This window comes from Penaeus japonicus, unplaced genomic scaffold (genome assembly GCF_977035675.1).
Source record: "Penaeus japonicus unplaced genomic scaffold, GWHDUDI00000001_assembly GWHDUDI00000015, whole genome shotgun sequence".
Classification (NCBI taxonomy): Eukaryota; Metazoa; Arthropoda; class Malacostraca; order Decapoda; family Penaeidae; genus Penaeus; species Penaeus japonicus.
The window spans coordinates 2,471,750-2,486,749 of NW_028234417.1; the positions used below are offsets into that span (position 1 = coordinate 2,471,750).

At 37.0% G+C, this 15,000-nt stretch overlaps 2 protein-coding genes across 2 annotated transcripts in view; one reads left to right on the top strand and one right to left on the bottom strand.

Moving 5' to 3' along the window:
- Positions 1–842, bottom strand: part of LOC122262371 (uncharacterized) — a 12,702-nt gene extending 11,860 nt beyond the window's left edge. Inside the window, exon 1 of the mRNA XM_043030378.2 lies at positions 700–842. Within this exon, the coding sequence (XP_042886312.2) occupies positions 700–721 (22 nt within the window). The 5' untranslated portion in view covers positions 722–842. The remainder of the gene's footprint in view (positions 1–699) is intronic.
- A 368-nt stretch (positions 843–1,210) lies between these two features.
- Dtwd2 (DTW domain containing 2) lies at positions 1,211–12,717 on the top strand. Its single transcript, XM_043030380.2, has 5 exons — positions 1,211–1,443; positions 3,821–4,006; positions 4,328–4,523; positions 9,609–9,776; positions 11,357–12,717. The coding sequence occupies exons 1-5, from the start codon at positions 1,349–1,351 to the stop codon at positions 11,735–11,737; spliced, it is 1,026 nt and encodes a 341-aa protein (XP_042886314.2). The 5' UTR covers positions 1,211–1,348; the 3' UTR covers positions 11,738–12,717.
- Positions 12,718–15,000: the final 2,283 nt, after the last annotated feature.

Genomic DNA, 15,000 nt, shown 5'->3' on the forward strand with positions numbered 1-15,000 from the left:
GCAACATTCTTCATTGAAATAATTCTTTAACATTGCTAGAAATCTCAGTTACATCAGTTGACAAAACAATAAGCTTAGACATTCATAGAAATTAACTAAAACACAAAACCCTTTACTACCTGCAATTATTAACTGTTGTTGCTACCTTTCTTTATCGCAAATCAGGAATATAATTCTTAACAAATACATTGTTTTCGTACAATCTGAACATCTGAACATTTCTTAATGGTAAACAGTGATAGGTCGTGAGATTTCGTGATGTGGAATGTTGTTAAAAAGGAAATAATTAATTCGTCATCATTCAAGACATATTTGAAGCACAGTCGAAAGAAAAAAGAAAAAGGTCAACATCCCAAAAGGCAAGAGATTCGTTACGTTGTTTTTTTTTTTTTTTTTTTTTTTTTTTTGTTCTTCGTTAACTCGTATTTGTTTTGTTTTTGTTTTGTGTTTTTACCTAAAATTTCACTTTCACTCATTCTCTTCAATGAAACTCTTGCTTTCTCTGTCTTTAGTTTTCCGCAAGATGACTTCTCGGATGATTTTTTTCTTTGATTTTTCCCCCGAGAATCAGCTTTCCCGAAACTCGAAATCCCGATCGTGTCAGGTCAGAGCCACCACAACAAACCCTTGATTAAAACGGAACCATACCATTATCCACATCATTTCCCCTTCCAGAACCACGTGTATTCATTTACTCACCAATTGTGCACTCCTCCTCCATGATTCCCGAGTCCCGTCCGTCGTAAATGCACCAAGAAAAGCGAGAAAATTGCGAGCTCTCCTCCCCCGACGGCCTTTACCTCCTCAACGCGATCGTCCACCTTCTTGTCTCACTCAGCTGTTCGAGCGCGGTAACTTTTCGCGGGAACACTTCTGATTGGCCAGCGCCGTCGATTGTAAACATTCGTCGACCAATGAGAATCAAAGATACTGGAAAGAAGAGGGTCGTAAACCTTTCGCCAATCAGATTTGAGTTTGAGTTTGATAGTTGGTTGTGATTGATGGAATCTGAAAGGATAAGATGATAATGTGAGTTATCGCGGGAACGTCTCCGATTGGCCAGTACGCCCGGTTGTAAACATTCCTCGACCAATGAGAATTAAAGAAGTCGGAAAGGAGACGGAGATCTATGTTTAACCAATCAAATTCCACTTTGAATTACACACTTGGTTGCAATTGGTAGAACCTTCGAAAGTAAGATGATCATATGAGTTTTATTTTGTTCCAAGCAAGACAACAGCTGACTGGCCGACCGACTTTTAGGCGAGACTTCAGGAAAGCGATTGCAGTGCCATTGAGTTCATGTTGCTCCTCGCTGAGGCTCCCTGGGACTCAGCCAAGCCGAAGGATGGAAGACGAAGAGGCGGAGTTGTCACTTCTGGCAGACCTGGTGGATATCGAAATCGGACGACGGGAAAAACGACCTCATTGTAACAGATGCTGGTGTGTGACTTCAACTACAGTCCGCAGCACTATCCTAAACTTTGTGTGAACGACAAAGAACTGGCCGTGAAAGCTTGTGCTTTTAGGCCTTTAAAGATTACAGGAAGGCAGAGTAATAAGAATAAAGGTGAATGCGATTGTCACGACCAATAGGCCTAAGCCTAGACACTGCAAGGGGTCATTACAAAATCTGTGTTGGCAATCATTACATCATTTCATACAATTCTTTTTCCTATGATGCAGAATTGACAATGCAAGAATAATTTCATAGTCTTAGGCCTATGCTATAAGTGTATTGTGCATGGTATTTTTACTTTTATTTAGATGATTCACATGACTTTAATGGCCTAATTTTGATATTTATTATGTGAACACTTAGGATAATATTGTAATGTATATAATGAGTCGTAGTAAGTCTTTTATTTATTCAAATAGTACTTGTCTTGATTGCATTAGAGTCTGCCTTTCTCCTAGTATCTATTTACTTCCATGTTATATTTTTTTGATCCAGCACAAGTTACAATTTCTTTTCCTCCTCTTTCTTACCATATGATATGAAAGATGTTTTAGTGCATCTCAGTTTAGCTTATTGTTAACATTATAATGAATATACTCATTGTTTTAACAAGTCAATGCAAAGAATGCATGCATTGTACACATGCACTGTCCACTTTTTTTGGCATCATTCCACAAGTACTTAGTTAACCCATTCACGCCGGGGCTGTTCCGGCTTTGCATGGTCGCAATACTGGGGTTCTCGAACGCATAAGCCTAGCACAAGCCGCGAGCCTGGGCTGCCCGCTCGCTCAGACTGAGCGCGCGGCTTGCCCTCATAGTTCATCCCGGGTGTCTGACGCAAAAAACACAATACGTGTCATCACGTCAACCGGCTCCAATGGGTTAATTAGCAAGCTTGCTTGACCTTACATATTTACCACATTCCTTATATTTTTAGGAAAATCCTTTTCATTTTTATTGATGTTGGGATAATATTTATAATAACGTTAATAAGAATAACATTAGTAATAGAAATTAAAACTTTTTGAACAAAAAATAAAAGAATGAGGTAAACAGGTGAAGTCAGGCAGACCTACGAATTGACTCCTTAGTGACTAAGTTCTTGTGGAATTATTTATGTGTAAAAAAATAATAGTAAAATAAAACCATTATGGACAGTGCATATCTCTAGCATCAGTAGGTTCATTATTGCAGCAGTGACATAGATGGTGAGACTTTAGCTTGCAAGATTAAATAGAAATATGTAAAAGATGTATGAAGAAGATATCATGAGATATACTAGTAGATTTTGTTATATTGTTAAAAAGCTTAATGTTAGTTTTGTACAATTGAAGGCCATAAGTAGCATGTGTTTTCAATATACATGACTTGATGTAAGTGCATAGGTACTGTGTTGATATATAAGCAGTATGTATTCAATCAAATATATATTTCACTTCAAGATAATTATTGACAATAGAACCACACGGTGATAGAGAAAAAATAATTTAGTGGACGTAAATAAAACGTGAAACAAAAGTGTTAGACATAAAAAAAAATAATCTGCATAAACTAGAGGTTTATCACAGTGAGCGGATTTATAGATCAAATAATGTGATGTCCTTTGTGCGTGCTTCTCCATCAATGTTCAATAAACTTTCTCCACATGTAGGCCTATTCAGGTAAGGTAGAGCTGGCAGACTTTGGCAATCAATTATCAAGAAATAAAAACAGTCCGAGCCTGCAGATTCCACAGCATTGCTTGATGCATTCATGTTGTAAATAATTACTTATTTCAGTTATATACAGTAAAAAATATACCATAGTGATTGAAATGTATTTCATTATTTCTTTTGAAAGATTATATTATTATACATTGTTTAAAGATTCACAGATATTTATTATTTGATAACTAGAATAATTTTCATAGATTATTCAAGAGTTTTGTTACTAGTATATTTTTGCTGGAGAAATGGCCAGTATAAAAGAAGTAGTTATTACTGCAGGAAGCATTTATATTTATGTTTATATATATATATATATATATATATATATATATATATATATATATATATATATATTATATATATATATATAATATATATATATATATATATATATATATATATATATATATATATATATATATATGTAAAATTACATATATATACATATAAAAAGAGTACAAGTTACATTTCAGATATTAGGCACTATTTTGCAATACATTAATAATCAGGTGTTTTGATGTTTTAACGTCGTTGAAATTTGGATCAGCAGGTTATTTCTATTATTTTCTAAAGGAAGGAAAACCAAACATCATTTGAATAGATGAATAAAACTGTAGACTAACACATTTGATAATGGAAAGTAACATTTGCAGTCGACCAGTGGCTGTCTGCTGGTGCCAGAGTCTTGATAAGCAGAGAGTGGAGACGTCATGCCGGGTCGTAATACTGCAGCATCCACACGAGGAAAAGAGATGCCTTCGGACTGCCCCAATGCTACAGGCAGCTCTTCCCAATGGATCTTACATGCAGGTCAAAGGAAAGAGATTCTCATTGACAAGGTAGATTGTGCTGTAAACTTTTCGAAGTGGTTATTTCAATTTACTTTTCTCTCTATTTGTGTTTGTGGGAGGAGGGAGTATTTCTTTGCATTGTGGTTAGTATTAAACTCTTGTTTCTGAATTTGTCTAAATTTTGTGACACATTTCATGCCAAATAACCAGTAACCAATTATTTTCTCCCCATCTTTTTTTCTTTTTCTTTTTTTCTTTTTTTTGCTTTATCATCATCATCGTATCTTCTTATTTTTCTTCTCCTTCTTTCTTTTTTGTCTATTTCCCTCTTATCCCTCAATTGAAATGAATTTCTCTCTTTCCCCCAAGGTACCCACAGCTAACAGACATCCTGACAAGTGAGAACTCCATTTTAATGTATCCTGGAGAAGAAGCCATGAGTCTGGAAGAACTACCTCCCGTGGGGAAAAACCAGCCCTCGTACAACATTATAATTATTGACGGAACATGGCAGCAAGCTAAATCAATGTTCCATAACTGCCACCAGCTCCATTCATTGAAACAGGTAAGATAGAAGAATCAGTTGCATGGAAATAGAAGAACTGACTTAGAGGGCATGGACAGAGATCATTTCTAATGTGAAATGTTCAGTATGTTTTATTAACCCATTGCAGACGGGGATAGATTCGCTTGCCCAGTCTCTTTATTTTAGATCGAAGCATCATGATTTGAATCTTCCCACTCTCTTTCAGTCACTCATTGTAAAACTAGAGCCATTTTTGTGTTTTATTTTTTGTGTGTTTTATTGAGTTTAGAGACTTATATGTGCCATATGACAGGCTCTATCAATGCTGCAGTTGACTAAAATTGTAGTATATGATCCATATTAGCTCATTATTTTCTTTATACTCAGTGTGATAGAAGTATTGCTGTTTTATGGGAGGACAAAAAGCAACTTTATTTTTTCATATTTTTGTGCTGTCATGAACAAATAAATATATAACCACCTACAATGAAGATAACATGAAGAGGTAGGGAAGAGGAAGGAAACCTGTGCTTGTGACTGTGAGTGCCACAGTGAAAGGCATCCATATTGGCACAGGAGCACATTTTAGACACTGGGTATGGATTGAGTCACCTTCCTCTTCTCATTCTGCTTGCACATCCTTCATCGGCGGTACTTTAGAGCAAGAGGTTGTCAACTTGCTGTGTGCCATCACTCTATAAAGATAGTGCTTGCTAGAGACTCTCTCCTGCTGGTGTGAGGAGAAAGTGGTCCCATCTAGGATTTGGACGTTAACCCCTTCACTATGGGCAGTAGAAAATGCTCCTCGCGCCGTATCCGAGCTGCCGGCGCGCGCCAAATTTTAAACGTCGCTACTGAATATGACAAGTTTTAAGCCAAAATCTCTACAAGTTTATAGCCAAAACCTCAACATAATCATCATGTGTTATATATCAAAATATGCATAGTTAACCTCTTCCCCCATATGCATGTGACAAGTTATTTACATGGGTTGGGAGGAAGATGGAAAGAGTGACCTTGGTGGGAGGCCTCACTCAGATGACCAAAGAAAACAATTGAAATAGTATGGTAAACTAATCATAATAAGTTTTATATTTTTACATAATGTTCCATAAATAAATAATAAAATGATTGCTAGCAGGGCCCATCAATGCCTCCCCTGGTATAAGCGAATCCCACTCTTATGTAATAAATCATTAATAATGAAAGTCAAGTAATATATTGTATCATATCCGACCTCTATTCTGAAAGATCTCGTACAGTATCCGGAAGAAGAAAACTCAATTCCACCAGAACTCAGCCATGACGCAGTATGCGCGTCCTCAGGTTTGACGCGAGCGCTGCGAGGACGCAGTATACGCGTCCTCGTGTTGAAGGGGTTAACCCTTTCCCGACGAGGCACACGCTACACGAAAACCCCTATGCCAGGCCATTGCAATATTGCATTGGAATCGTCACACTGGTATGACGCCCCGGCATCGGGGATTTAGCTGTGTCACACGAGTGTGACGCACCGTCTTCATAGGGTTAAGTTAGCTTAATATTACAGTAATTATGACTGCAATTGCCATCATCACTCACTCCTTTCTCTTAATACAATAAAATGACGCCTGTCGTCAGGCCAAAGCTCATGAATTTTTAAACTACAACTTCGCAACATGTCCATTTAGTAGCATGCAGCAATTTTTTTTTATAGATTTGTGTTTGGATATGGTGTGCTTTAAAAATGTTTTGGTTTGAGGTTTTGCTTCCTCTAGGGTGCCCCATCATACCTTCCAGTAGTTCTACCAATACCCTGTGTAGTTGCATTTTATTCTGTGCTGTTAACCCAGTACCGATGGGTCCAGTGAGAGCTGGCAACCCCCTACTCCAAGCAGCCTACTGGATGGAATATGAGCCTGATTTGCCACGTTTTTTATTGCGTGTGTGATTTTTTTGTGTAATGCCTGATTTAAATGAAGGATGACATTGAGTTGACTTTATGAGGTACAATATAAGCTTTATTGATGTTATAATGCTTCTACCTCTGAGTCCAGAGTTCATACTCTTTACTTATGTATAATCTTGTACTATGTCGAATACCATTACCACAATATCATGAGCTAAAGTCAGACATATACACAAAATATGTGAAAGCTTTTTCTCCCACAAATACAACTTTTACCCATGTTGTAAGTTCATAATCTTTCTGTAGCATACTCTTTTGCTCAAAAACATCGTTGTCAAAGTATCATTAGGGAAAATTATATTTATATACATGCAAGAAAAATAACTATATATATAGATAAAAATGAATATGATTCTGAACACCCTTGGCGGAACATAAGATGCTGGCCCCCTGATGTGGACTCACTAGAGTACCCTCGCTGCTGAAGTTGGGATTGGACCTCATATGGAGGACATGTGGCCTCTCTGCTTCTCAAGTGATCACTCTTCATGTCACCGATCATTAGCATCACCAACTCCTTGCAGAACTCCTTCTCTGGCATCTTACCCCCCATGATCCAATACACGGCAAAGGAGTTCACAAGGGAAAAGTCAAGGAGGAAGATCTTCCTATACCACACCCTCTACTTCTGAGGAGTGAAATATGAGGCAGAGAATTAGTCCCCAACGTCAATGCCTTTCATGCCGATATTGTAGTCGGTAATGATGCAGGGCTTTCCTCCCTCCTCAACCCAATCAGTGTGGATGATGGAGAGCATTGTAACGACATTACAGTCACACCACTGTAGAGCTAGCAATCCTGTGTTGCTGTTCCTATAGTCCACTTCGCCCCTCTTTTTCACAGTGAGGTCACGGGGCATCTACTCACTGGTTACCCTTGCTGTCCCCACCGCATTCATCCGTCAGGACTGGAACATGTGGGAAAGAGATGGAGAAGTGTACCAATTGTCTACAAAGACAGTGTACCCTTTCCCCATGCTACCACTCAATTCCAGCAAGTCCAGTACTGCCTTTGTCAAGGCCAGCACAGTACTCTTATCCTGGCCCGTGTAGATCTGGAAACATGAAGTGTATCTGCTGGATGGGCCAGTACTGCCCAACAATTTGTACACCTTCAAACCAAACCTAGCTCACTTGTTTTTATTGTAAGTGACAAAACTCAGTCTCCCATGGAACTTCCACAAAGACTTGTCCATGGCAATGTCTTCCTCGGGACCAATGTCTCAACAAAGGCAGTGATGAGGGCGTCTATAACTGTTCAGAGTTTCCACAGACGGCCCTCAGTAACCTCTCCCTGAGGACCTCTAGTTCCTCCAGTTGTGCGAAATGACGGTGGGTCTTGAGGTGGTCAAACAGATCCCAGGACATGTCTTTGGAAAAAGCTCAACACGAAGGGTTGAGTGATGGGACCAGAAATCCCAGGGAAGCAGGGAAGATTGTGGAACCCCATCATCATGTGCAGACCAAAGTACACCATCAGCTCCTCCTTGGGCATGGGAGTCACACTTCCTCATGTGAGGGGAGACAGGAGGAGAAATGCCTGCATACTTAGAAGCATACAAAAAGCAAATGTTAGTAACACAATTACAAATTCAATAAACAGCTTATATGTACACAAATTGCAATAATATAAGAGACAATAACAGTGAAAAATTATAAACTCACCAATTGCTCTCGTGGATGATATGTTGAAGGAGATCACCCATGAAGAAACACTAGAAGATCTCAAGGGGGCTGCTGGTTGCATCCAAGTTGGCCTTGATCCCAGGAAAATCAAAAAACCCAAACCTATTTGGGACATCGCTTTTACGCGAAACGAAATTCGGGGTCCCAGGTTTGTTCCTCTGCCACGCTCTGGTGGTGAAGGTTGGCAATAGCTCGTCACTGTGGCATAACCCGGATGTTGATGGCTGTGGCACATCAACATCCAAACAGGAGGAGGGGAGGAGGAGCATTTGGTGCTGTCTCTTTGGAGCCCTGAGTGATGTATAGGGGTCAACGACCTCCTTATATACCCAATTTCCCACCAGGTAACCGATACCAACGTCATATCATACAACATGGAAGAAGTAGACCAATCAGGTCAATGGAATAATATTACATCCTGTGACGTTGGTCACACATGACTTCACGTAAATGATGACATGCGACTCACATGCTGGAAGATCATCATGATGTCACATGTGGTGATGGGAAACATACATGATTTCACATAACATCTCTGCTTCTACCTGTTTACCTTACCTGCTGCCTGCTGTTGCAATGGCAGCACACAGCAAAGGCAGAAATGCAAACTTCCTAAACATATAGTGTTAATAAATAATTGTTTAAAACCATAAAATCACCTTATTTCGATTATATATTGATGCAGGATGTGCAAGCAGAATGAGAAGGACAAGGGGATCCAGACCATGTGCCAGTATAGCTGCTTTTTGCTATGGCACTCACAGTTGTAAGCACAGGTCTTCTTTCTGATCCTCATTTCTTCATTTATTTTAACCTAATGGTCACGTTTTTAAATAAATATTTGTGCAGTAGGATGGCTGGTTTACACTGTCTGGCATGGTGCCATCTGCGTCTATGACCAATTCTGCCTTTGCAGCAAAGCATGCCATCCACTGCTAGTGGGTTAATGCATACAAAAAATTAAAAAGTTGCTTGTTGTCCTCATTCAAAACTGTGGTACTTCTGTTCCTCTGAGAATAAAGAACATAATGAGATGATAGGGCCTTATACTACAATTTTAGTCTACTACTTTATTAAAAAATACTATTAGTTGGCACATGTAAGTCTCTCAGTATAATAAAACACAAAAAAATGATAAATACAAATATGGCTTGAGTATTATAAAGAGGGAATGAAAGAGACTGCAAAAGGTTGCAACAGAAAGGGTGAAGTTCCATCTCTCTGAAATAATCGCCATTTGGAGTGCCTCGCAAGTGGCAGTAGTGCACATCCCGGGGACCAGTCAAGCAGATCTATATCCTTTAGCAATGGGTTAAATGGCTGTTCAATTTGCACAGATTTGTTGATTTCATGTCAGGGATCATGGAGATGACAATAATGATAACGATATTGACCTTAGAGATGAAATTCATATATCTTATTTTACTTGTTCTTTGTTTTTTCTTTCCTATTAGTTCTTATCTGTTTATTCTTTTATTCTTGTATTTCAAGGTAAGACTGACTGGAAAGTACACCAGCGAATATGTCATCCGCACACAACCCACCGAGGATGCACTCTCGACAGTTGAGACGGCAGCCATTGCTTTGGCCACACTGGAGCAGAACTGGTCAATTTATGATACTCTAGTTCAGCCGCTGCAACTTCTCTGCCAGTACCAGGTAAGAAGATTTATGTAAGAAGTATTTCCTTCAAAATTTTGAAGGATGTACTAGTTATTAACAAATGTTTGTAAAGGTTCATGTACTTTATTTGGTTTATGCATTCTAGTGTATTAACCCATTGCGTACGGGTGTCATGACATACATGACGTAGGAGCTTTGGCCTGACGACGGGCGTCATGACGTCTGGGGATTTTGGAATACTATGCTATTTTATTGTGCTATGAAAAAGGAATGAGTGATGATGGCTACTGAAGTCATAATTACTATAATTACCGTAATACCGTGCTAGCTTAACGTCCAAAACCTAGATGGCACCACTTTTTCCTAGCACCAGCAGGAGAGAGAGCCTTGAATGGCACCCATCCACGGTCTCTAGCAAGCACTGTCTCTATAGAGCGATGGCACACACTAAGTTGATGAACCCTTGCTCAAAACTACCGCCGATGAAGGATGTGCAGGCAGAACGAGAAGAGGAAGGTGACTCAATCCATACCCAGTGTCTAAAATGTGCTCCTGTGCCAATATGGATGCCTTTCACTGTGGCACTCACAGTCACAAGCACAGGTTTCATTCCTCTTCCCTACCTCTTCATGTTATCTTCATTGTAGGTGGTTATATGTTTCGTATTCGTTCATGACAGCACAAAAATACGAAAAAATAAAGTTGCCTTTTGTCCTCCCATAAAACAGCAATACTTCTATCACATTGAGTATAAAGGAAATAATGAGCTAATATGGATAATATACTACGATTTTAGTCAACTGCAGCACTGATAGAGCCTGTCATATGGCACATATAAGTCTCTAAACTCAATAAAACACACAAAAAAATAAAACACAAAAACCGCTCTAGTTTTACAATGAATGACTGAAAGAGAGTAGGATGATTCAAATTATATTGCTTCAAGCGGTCTCTCTCTAAAATAAAACCTATCTTGGAGGTTGGGCAAGCAAATTTATCTCCGTCTGCAATGGGTTAATGGTGATTTCAATTCATTAGGAAAGAAAATTAAATTGTGTTGAAGAATGGCATACTGCCTGATTCGAAGGATATATTAGGATTTCAATAAATTTGGTTCAAGATAAGAAACAAAAAATAGTATAAAGTTTAAGGAAATATTGCAACTCAGAAATATATATGTGTGTAAGAAATATATATGTGTATGGCTTGCTCATGCATTATTAAAAGTAATTACCAGTATTTTGAATATTATTTTATTTCTAAAACAACATGAAAAGGCAAATGTAAACTGACTATACCATTATTATCATCAAGAAAAAGTCTAGCTACATAAATGATTGATTGAAAATGTTTTTGTATTTTCATCTCAACCTTTGATCTGAACAGCAGCAAGTTGTCTTTTCTTTGGGTATTATTGATGTATGTTTATTTTTTAATTATTAACATTCAATACTAGTTTTATGTCATGTTTAGTGACTTGACAGTTTTATGGAAATGCCAAATGCTGAGTGATAATTGCTTTCTTTTCTTGAGAGAATATATATACTGAAGTCTGATATATTTGCCAAAGTCCAGTATTTATATTGCCTGTTTGATTATAAACAATAATATTCCAGATGAACCATGGTGCAGTACCTCACCAAAGCAAAGAATACATGATTGTCTCAGGACGCTACAAGAAGCCACTTGGAAAGAGAACCTACAAAAAGCTACGCAAGTGTGGAGCCAAGCAGGGGGACACCCTGTCTGATTTCATGGATTCGCTGGTGAACGGTTATGATACTCCTGGAGAAGAGAATGATGACAGTGTGCAAGATACCCACAGTTCAAGCCCTGCAGAGCATATCAAGGAGGATGCACAAGAAGAGGATGACCATTTTTGCCACTTGGACGGAGAATCCAGAGAACCATTCATCAATGGCAAAGAACGCGAAGTGCCCCAGTTAGAGTATACCCCTCCCGATGGGAAGCTCATGTCTTATGATGAGATCAGATGATACATTGTCTGTCTGATAGGGCATCTCTTAGGTCTAATTCCTTTGTGTGTAGGTGACATCTACATGTTAAATGCTAGTGCAAGTTGTGAGTTTGGCAGATATTCAAAGGTTGTGCTTTCTGCTTCGAAATATTGTCTGCCAAAGTTAAGCGAAGATGAGCGTGAACTTCTGTCATAAAGAATCAGAGTTTAGTTTTCCAGTTTTCATAGTCTTACGAAATATGGATCTCCCGTAATTATAACATATAAAGAATGTATTGTGGCCATATGATAACAGTCAGTAAGTAGTGCAGAAAAACATGTATTCTTTTAGATACTGTTCAAAGAAATAACAAAATGTTATTTTACAACACTTCCCCTTATTTAGAATTTATATCCACCTTAAGTTTCAACAATTTTTATTGCTGTTGGATTATAAAGGATACTAATATTCTCCTAAAGTTGAGGTATTTTTCATAGAGAAGCTTAGACAAACACTCAGGCTTTAACGGTTATTCAGTTTTATGTCGAAAGTTAAAGCAGTAAAAGAAATATTCATTGTATGAGTAATTTTACCATGCTCAATACTGAAAACAAAGATGGAGAATTTAGTGTACCATGTGCTTTTATGAAGAGAATTTCTTCATTTATTTTCCGTTTTCCTGATTCTTAACAAAAATCATGATCTGAAACACATCTAAAGACCAGTCATTGAAAGGAGTTTGTTAAAAAATATATATTTATTATAGATGTTATTACTATTATTGTAATAAGTTTGTTTATATGATTTTTTTCTTCTATTATTGTTATTAATACATATTATTTTTGTTTTAATCTTGATGATCATATTTGTTATCACTTTTATTGAGTATTAATTTTATCCAAACTCACAACTGTTAATAGTAATATTCCAGGTATTTGTTTTTTAGTAGGATCCCCTTTGCTGTTATCAGTGTGGCTGACCTGTACCAATTTCAATGGTAAATACATTAATGGAACCTCTCTTTAGTGTTGGTTACAACCTATTATTATACTAAGTTATACTACAATTCATTTGATAAATGAGGATAACAGTCTTCACATTTTTCTTTATTAGTTTTAGTTACTGCCATTGCCTGTGTGGAGGTCAATTCTATAAATCACTCCATTCGATTAATGTCATTTTACACTATCCTGAGGGCAAAGGGATGCTCTTATACACTCTTTTCTTAGTTTGGGTGATCGTTCTAGATTGTATAGTGTTATTGTGCATTTTTTTAAACTGGATTGAGTCACATTTTTACTGATTTAATATATTATATATGTGTGTGTGTGTGTGTGTGTATATATATATATATAGATATTGTATATATATATATATATATATATATATATATATATATATATATATATATTCAAAGTATAAATCTTTTTCAACCACAAAATATATATACATTATTTTTTCTAGATGAAATTGCTGCCTTTTATGTTCATCTTTTTGCTTTTGCTCTCATTTTTGGATGAAGTAGTGGCAATGTTAGATTCACAGCCCCACTCCACTTCCAAGTCCACCACCCAGGATTACTAGTGTGTGAACTGTCAGTTTCAACTCTTTATCTGAAATGCATGCTCCTTTCTTACATTAGCATGTGTCTTGATGAACAAGTTCATACTGGAGGTTCACACGTTGGCAACGTGGTGAACTTGGAAATGGAGAGGAGTCTACTAATGTTTTGTTTTTTGTGCATTTAGAGTTTGTCGTTCCTCTCTTGGCCCAATTTAGCATTTGATGTGATGCCTATTTGTAGTACGGTATTAAGAGTGTCTTGATTCCTTTTTGGTTTAATCCAGTAACTTTCTTTTCCCAATTTCGCTTGGCTTATTAACTCATATGAACAAGGGAATAGGTGATGGCACAACCAGTGGATTATTGCCATGAATGGTAATGAGTTGTAGAGAGTTGATGCCCCAATCAGTAGAATTTTTCTTTCTTTCTTTCTTTCTTTTTTTTTCTTAGTCCTTTTGATATGTTATCGTGTCTTGTTTTGTTATACACATGTACAGAAATAGATTATGTAAAACAGGCATTATTAGTTCTTTGGGGACAAATTATCTCTACACCTCCTTGGGATGTTTAGATGCAAAGTTACATTACCTCTTCTGTAATTAAAGGATATTACTGAAATGATAAAGAGTTGGTGAAGCAGCCAGTTTTCCTAGGAAAGGCAGAGTCTGGAAGAAAATAGTACAGAGGAGAAGGAAACGTCTCTAAATGTTGATGTCAAACATTTGTTGCTTTTCACAAGCAAAATACCTTAATGAGTCTGATGACTGAATAGGTAATTTTTATATCTTCCTGAGCTTATATTATGGAAATTCCTGTATTGAAGCACTACTAGGAATGACAAAACAATAGATAATATATTGCACTAATGGGGCTGGATGAAGAGGCTACAGCTACGGCAATTGACAATCATAACATGATGGTAAGGAAAAGAAATGTGCAAGGGGAGGATATTAATCCCTGATGATTAAAAAGTTCTTCTTTATTAAAAAGAAAAAAAAAAATGAAAAAAACACACAAAGCAGAAAATAAAGGAACACCCAGAGAAAAAAGAAGAAAAAACAAGAATCCATAATAAAGCAATTTCTTTACCTTGAGTAGTTAGTTTTTGGTCTGTAAACTCATACCATAGGGAGACGGAACTAAAGAGAAAATTTTTAAATATTTCTTAAGATTAAAAAATCCAGCATGACTGGCAGGTGTGTGACGGGAAAGAGTATGCCAATTTTTAAGTTGTTAGAAAAGTATAAATGAAGTTGTATATGATTTATTACATTAAAGGAAGGGATAATCTTGTTAAAAACAAGGAGATAACCACTATTTATATTGAACATGATATTGTACTGACATATAGTATTGCACTCACAATGAATATTTTTGTAGATATGAATACAACATTTTCTTTTGCAATTGGTGTGTAACATTTTTTTTAATCTTTACGTTTTTGGATTCATCTCCAATTACTCAAATTTATTTTTTGGTTAATTCCTTCAGACTGCTTTATTCTCATTTTCCTACATGAGCTGACTTCAATTAAGGTTTTCATGCAATGTTTTGCATATATTACATAGGATGGAGGATTCTAAATAATTATATTCTGTTAATGTTTCTGTTCAATTAATCCTATTTTTACACTTGCTCATTCCTGTGGTAGATGTCAGTCACAACAAAGAAGAGTTTTGAGGTTTTGCCGGCTACATTTTTATAGATGTTCCTTAAAATTTGGCTTATTGTTGGTGATG